This window comes from Triticum aestivum, chromosome 3B (assembly GCF_018294505.1).
Source record: "Triticum aestivum cultivar Chinese Spring chromosome 3B, IWGSC CS RefSeq v2.1, whole genome shotgun sequence".
In the NCBI taxonomy this organism is placed as follows: domain Eukaryota; kingdom Viridiplantae; phylum Streptophyta; class Magnoliopsida; order Poales; family Poaceae; genus Triticum; species Triticum aestivum.
The window spans coordinates 572,400,326-572,406,776 of record NC_057801.1 but is presented as its reverse complement, the minus strand read 5'-3'; the positions used below and the strand labels follow the sequence as shown (position 1 = coordinate 572,406,776).

At 45.9% G+C, this 6,451-nt stretch overlaps 1 protein-coding gene across 3 annotated transcripts; it reads left to right on the top strand.

Annotated features, from left to right (window-relative positions):
* The first annotated feature begins 1,579 nt into the window (after nucleotides 1-1,579).
* Nucleotides 1,580-5,365, top strand: LOC123070993 (protein FAR1-RELATED SEQUENCE 5). 3 transcript variants are annotated; one of them, XM_044494433.1, is made up of 7 exons: nucleotides 1,580-1,865; nucleotides 2,051-2,281; nucleotides 2,439-2,703; nucleotides 2,803-3,493; nucleotides 3,597-4,054; nucleotides 4,140-4,340; nucleotides 4,518-5,365. In XM_044494433.1, exons 5-7 carry the CDS (start codon nucleotides 3,611-3,613, stop codon nucleotides 4,998-5,000), a joined length of 1,128 nt encoding a protein of 375 aa, XP_044350368.1. In that variant the 5' UTR covers nucleotides 1,580-1,865; nucleotides 2,051-2,281; nucleotides 2,439-2,703; nucleotides 2,803-3,493; nucleotides 3,597-3,610; the 3' UTR covers nucleotides 5,001-5,365. The 3 variants fall into 3 exon arrangements, with proteins under 3 accessions (XP_044350368.1, XP_044350367.1, XP_044350369.1); XM_044494432.1 differs by having other exon boundaries at nucleotides 4,140-4,425; nucleotides 4,516-5,365; XM_044494434.1 differs by having other exon boundaries at nucleotides 4,140-5,365.
* The last annotated feature ends 1,086 nt before the right edge of the window (nucleotides 5,366-6,451 follow it).

The following is a 6,451-nucleotide window of genomic DNA, read 5'->3' as shown; positions in this document are numbered from 1 at the left end:
AAACCACATACCAAGTAGGATATCCGGTCCCTTGTAGCCATTTCATAGATTGCTTAATTTGTGAGCGCTCTGCAAAAAATAGAAACAGGAATTTCAGTCAAACATGCATTATAGACAAAATGCAGTTGCTCCTTTTGGGCAGGGGCTGCATGAAGATGATGCTTAATGGCCCAAAATTGCTCAAATCGCAGCCATGCGCCGGATGCGCAGACATGTATAGGGCTTTGCTTTGGATTTTGCCCTCTGGTGCTCTAAGTATAAATCAACAAGGTAGTACTGAGACTGAGAGTTACAAAAGAATTTACTTCAAAAAGATTTATATGTTCAACCATTGGCCCTGTTGCCATGAATTTTCTAGACGGTAATAATGTTCCGTGAAAGCTCCAATCCATCACTTTCTCCTCTCTTTTTCCCAAATGAAAATGCAAGCACCCGTTTTCAACTTAACAATTCAAGAAAATTAAAAAAAAATGGTACGTACCAGTTGGCATCGCTTTTAATGGAACTTACATTTTGTAATTATGTACTCCCTCCGTCTCAAAATAAGTGTTTTGATCTTAGTACAACTTTGTATTAAAGTTAGTAGAAAGTTGAGACACTTATTTTGGGACGGAGGGAGTATGTGATAATAACTTGAGCAATATATAAGCCGGTTGGTGGTTTGTGATCAAGCGGTGCATGTCTCTCCACCACATGTTAAATCTATCCAAAACAAAATCATATACCTTATCTTCTCACCTTAGCATACACACACTTTCTCTATCCATTTTGCCTTCGCATTTTCATGTTCACACAAATCCGAAGCAACATTAGCTTATTTCGAAGGTAGAAGACGGCAGCACCTCGTGCACAGCGTACAACAGTAGTAGAACTTGGCGTATAGCCGTGTTAGAACTTCACGACGCCACTAAACGACTCAAAAATTAGCTCAATGGATGCAAAAGGAAAAAAGGAAGATACATTTATAGCAAAACCCGTTGAATACGCAGACATACATGCTTGCATTGTTTTCCTTTTTCACTTGCCACAGTGCTTGCTTTGCACGGCACCTGTACAGCGCAATCAGTAAAACAATTAAGTTCAGTTATAAGAAAACTTTTTTCAGCAGCAACAATACGAATGTGCAGTTGTAATGGATTGTGAAATTAAAAATGGGCAGAACAATCTGATTATTTATCAACCATGTTTGAGAGTGGCGTTACTGAGAATGGCGGCAGCTGAACACGGTATCCTGAGCGTTGGTACATACATATGGATTAGCGCTAGTGGGCCCCATTGAACAAATACGTGTTCTGGAAAACAGCCCGCTCGGTATAATACGCATGCGAACAGTGCTGTACTCCGGCCAGTAGACGTGGGACCTGTAAATGCATTTAGGGTGTTTGTTTCCAGGGACTTTTTGATGTAGGGATTAAAAAAAGTCTCTAGCAAACCAAACAGGATGAAATTTTTTTAGAACTTTTTGTCCTTAGAAGTACCTTCTTGAGAGTCTTTTTCAAAAAGTCCCAGGGATTAGAAAAAGTTCTAAGACTAGAGAAACAAACACCACCTTAATGTCGAAGAGCCGAGCCGTGGACTGGGTCCGTCACTAGAACTTGACCCTAGGATCTGAAACGTAAGCTCCGCCGTTTGCTCCGGTGACAGCGCCGTCAATGTGGCAGTAAATGCTGGTTGGTGGTCGAATTGTGTAGCAACTGGAGAAAATCATGGCCTACTGAACACCCTCTCCCCATTCCCCTTTCCATCCCACCCTCCAGGACTTGAAGCCGGCGACAGGCGAAACCCATGGCGGCGGCGCAAAGTGCGGCGATGTCGGCCGGAATATTCCAAAACGGACTGGAATTTCTGCTAGATCCAGTTGACAGGTATATTCTCCGCCGCTGTGATCTGTTCCATACATTTGGGAGTATGGTAGGAGGGAGAGGGGGGGTGTTGGGGGGGGGGGGGGGGGGGGGGGGGGGGGGGGGGGTTGGGTAGTGCTGGCTTGGCGATGGGTGCTTTGCGTATGGGGAGAAATTGACTGTTCTTCGATCTGGTGGGCATGTCGTAGGTTCCCGTTGACAGAGGTCACTGCCGATGTTGAGCGGCCAGATCCGTTGGTGCTGATGGACGTCCGCCGCTCAGCACCTGCAACTGCAGACTCGTCGTGCGCGGTTGTTGTTGGCAACCTCGGCGGCTCTTCTGAACAGAACAGAACCGGCAGCAAGAGGAAGTGTTCCCCGACACAGTCGGCCGAGTCCACCGGGAAGGTGACCTCAGAGGCACCGGGATGGACTAGAAGGTATGCATAAGTGTGAAATTTCAATTGATTAGCACATTATAGACTTAAAAATTGCTGTCTGTTGAGCTAAAAAATATAAAGAAACTTACCCCTTCAAGCTGAATGAGACAAAAGAAAATTAGAGCTGCTGAAAAAACATCTTAATTCTATTTGGCAGGTTGCGACTTGGGCGTGCACCTCCAAATAGGAAACCCTTTGCTGGTAGAGTTACACCATTGGAAGAGACTATAAGGAGATACGCGGACAAACCTACGGAAAATGTAGTTAAACCTGAGATTGGTATGAGTTTTGATTCGCTTGGAGAAGCATATGATTTTTACAACTTGTACTCTTGGGAGCTTGGATTTGGTATAAGGTATGGCAAGAGCCGTTTGAATGCCGAGAAGACAAAATGTATGCAGAAAATCGTATGTGGCTGCTCGGTCAGTACTACATACTTTGCAAACCATACTGTCGTATTGTGATTCTTCCAATATAGTTCATTAGTAAAAAATCTGACAATCTGTCCAAAAAAATTGCAGGGGAAACCAGAACAACAGAACAGCCGGTCTTGCAGATGCGAGTGCCCTGCAATGATCGGATTGCTAAAGGCTGCAGACAACGGATGGTACATTGCTGAGCACCGGGCAAGTCACAATCATTCCCTATCTCTTACTTGCGGCGAAAAAGTTCATTGGCCGTCTCACAAGCACATAGATGTGTACACAAAACATCTGGTGAAGCAACTGCGGGCAAACAATGTCAACCTCAACAAGGTTTACAGCATCATTGGCAGCTTCTTTGGTTCGTCACAAAGCGTGCCTTTCACAAAAAGGTCTCTGCGTCATCTCTGTGGTAGAATTAGTCGAGACCAGGCAGATGATGATGTGAACAAAACCTTGGCTGTGTTCAAGGAGATACAGCGGAATTACCCGGAATTCACGTACCGAGTCCAAGGTGATGAGGAAAGTAGAATAAAAAAATCTAATGTGGACGAATAGGAACAGCAAGTTGCAGTACAGGTTCTTTGGTGATGCCATCACATTCGATATGACGTACCGGACAAACTTGTATGAGATGCCCTTTCGTTTGTTCGTTGGTGTGAACAATCACTTCCAGAGCATTATACTTGCGGGGGTCCTTATGCGTGATGAGCAGGTCGAGAGTTTCCCGTGGGTGTTTTCTGAGTTTGTGAACATGATGGGGGGTAAACATCCACAAACTATATTAATGGTAAGTCTGTTGCTCAAAATTTCACATGCAATCTGGAGATGTTACCTGTTAGCAAGATCGGCATGCACCTAACTTGGTTGAGTTTGCTGTCAAAAAATTGTAGGCCAAGCAAGAGCCATGGAGGTAGCTATAAAAAGCGAGCTCCCTGGGACTGTGCACAGATGGTGCAAGTGGCACATTCTAAAGAAAGCAAAAGAGAACCTTGGCCCACTGTACACAAGGAAGAGTGAGTTTAGAGCCGAATTCCACAAAGTGGTGAATCACATGATAAGTGTGGATGAATTTGAGACTGCTTGGGGTATACTTGTTGACAAATATAATCTAAAGTCCCACAATTACATGACAAACCTGTATGAGATACGTGACAAGTGGGCGAAGCCATACTTCAAAGGTGTCTTCTGCGCCAAAATGACGAGCACCCAGCGAAGCGAGAGTGCGAATAACTTGCTGAAAATGTGCATGCCGCCATCAAGCCAAATGCACGTGTTTGTGAAGCAATACACGAGGCTTCAATTTGACAGGGAATCAGATGAGAGCTATGAAGAGAAAAGGACAAGAGTTGTAAGACGAAGCTATTTATTTTATTTTTACTTTAAGTCCGGTATCTAATAGGTATGACAAATTATATGTTTTCTGTGCTTCACAGAGTGGCGCTGTAATGCGGACAAACATTGCTATCGAGAGGCGCGCGAGTAAAATATATACGAGAAAGATGTTTGAACAATTTGGTGAGAACCTCTTCGAGGGTGGTTCATACCAAGTCGAAGAAGTGGAGAAGAAAAACAAATATATCGCAAGGCACAACAATGCTGAGAAACTAGAAAAGTGGAGCAAGGTCGAATACGAGGTGACCATATCAGATAACGGTGATTGGTTCGATTGTGAGTGTGGGCAGTTTGCTCACATGGGCATGCTGTGCTGCCACGCTCTAAATTTCCTCACTGCAAAAACTTATCCAAGAGTTTGTTGTCACTGAAAGTTTTGACCTCCATGCATCATACTTAGTTTTTGCTCGTGTATGCAGGTTATGGACCACATTGGTGTGCAAGAGATACCCAAGTGCCACATATTAAAAAGGTGGACAAAAGATGCTAGGGACATCTTGCCGCAACACATTGCTCATTTTCAAAAGGACCTAGCTGCTACTCAATCGTTTACCTGTCGGAGCTCAACCCTGTACCTGCATGCTATGGAATTGGTGAGGATTGGAGACTCGTCAGTCGCTGCCTACGAGCTTGTACTAGGGAGGATCAAAGAATTATTCCTGGAGGCCTCTCCGTTAACGGAAAAAAGGGATGGTCTTGGAATTGAAGATAGGATAGCTGCTGAAGCAAATATGAAGAACAATGGCTCAGCTGTAGCAACCCTGAACATTGATGCAGAATTGTTTGAAAACGATAACAGCATGACAGCATCTGGCAATTGGGATGCACTTGCTGGTCTGTCAGCTCCCAGCAAGAAGAGAGGTGTGGGCCGGCCGTGTTCAAGCAGAGAGAGTGCCGTATGAAGGATTGTGCAAGCGTACGAGGTTCTGCAGTATATGCAAGCTCCCAGGACATAAGAGGACCACCTGCCCCGACAGGGGTGATGTACCAAAACAACCTCGGAAACCAGTTACCTGCAAGAACTGCGGTGTGGTGGGACACCGGCGTACCTCCTGCACGAGGCCTCTTGTGCCGAATGCATTTTAAACATTTTTTTGTTTTTCTTTACAAAAGTGTGCACGGGTAGAGTAGTCGAGCATTTGAGTGTGTGCCCCGTGGTTGAACTTTTCTAGTTTGTAAACTAGTTTTTTTTCAGTTGAAGCCGTGCTTTTCTGGACCCTTGCAACTGAATGTCGCAAAAATATATATCAGCATATCTGTTGTTGCACCTGCCTATGTGTGGAGTCGACGAACATGGAAACTCCATGTTTACCTTCTGTGTTGTTTTCTGCCGTGCTGATTATACTTCAAATTCGGCAAATACATGATTTGCTTGCGAACTGGCAACTCAATTAACATACATACCGCTTGGGCAGCGGCTTGCTGTCGACTGAAATTTTGTACGCACCAGCACCACTTAGGCTGCTGCTTGCTGTCGACTGAATTTCAAATACAGCCCAGTTGGGCTGTTGCTTGCTGGCGACTGAATTTGCTGTCATTTTTTGGTGTTGCTTTGACTGCTATGATTTTGTGAACGAACTGGTTGCCAGCCAGGTCAAATTAAATGCGTTGATACACGTGTCAGATGAACTTCATCCACATGGTCACACGTATGCATCTCATGCATTCGAATTTCAAACAGGATGAGGCGCCCGGAAGTGGGCGGCTCCCATTACTTAAGGTGCTGGGTGGCCGTGGTGCCTTGCCGAGTACCAGAATCTGTAGTTCATCCCCTAGCTTTTTGAGCAGCCATGGCGCCGGTGGTCAGCACGCACCAGGGATCCCGCTCGGCCAGCGGGATCTGTCATGCACCTTCTCCATGTACTGGCTCCAGGAAAGTTAGTCCCCTCTCTCGCGTCCATTGATGTAAGATTGTTTCCCTTGTTGCGAGGTCTATTGGCATTCTTGCTTAACGAACCCCTCAGGAGGAGCTAGATGTTTCATCAGTTGCCGGGGGGCGTGTTCCATTAGATGCTATGAGCTGCAACATCCAAGACGGCGGAAATGAAGAACGCTATCCTCAGGAGGAGCGCAGTGAGAGCGCTTCGTATTTGAGGACGATGGAGAAAGGGTGTGACGAGTGGGAGCGGTGGAGGGGGGCGGGGCGTACTTATCCATCCACCGACAGGGGGTAGGTGGCCGTTTGCTTGGTCCGTGACTGCAACAGGACGGGTAGGCTCAGGAAAGTTTCAGATCCATCCACGCCTAACCCGTACCACTACGCGGTGGCCGTTTGAGCTCCGATTAATGGCGCGGGACCCATAGTCAAATACGGAAAAGGCATACGCTCCATAATACCAAAATACGCGTGGAT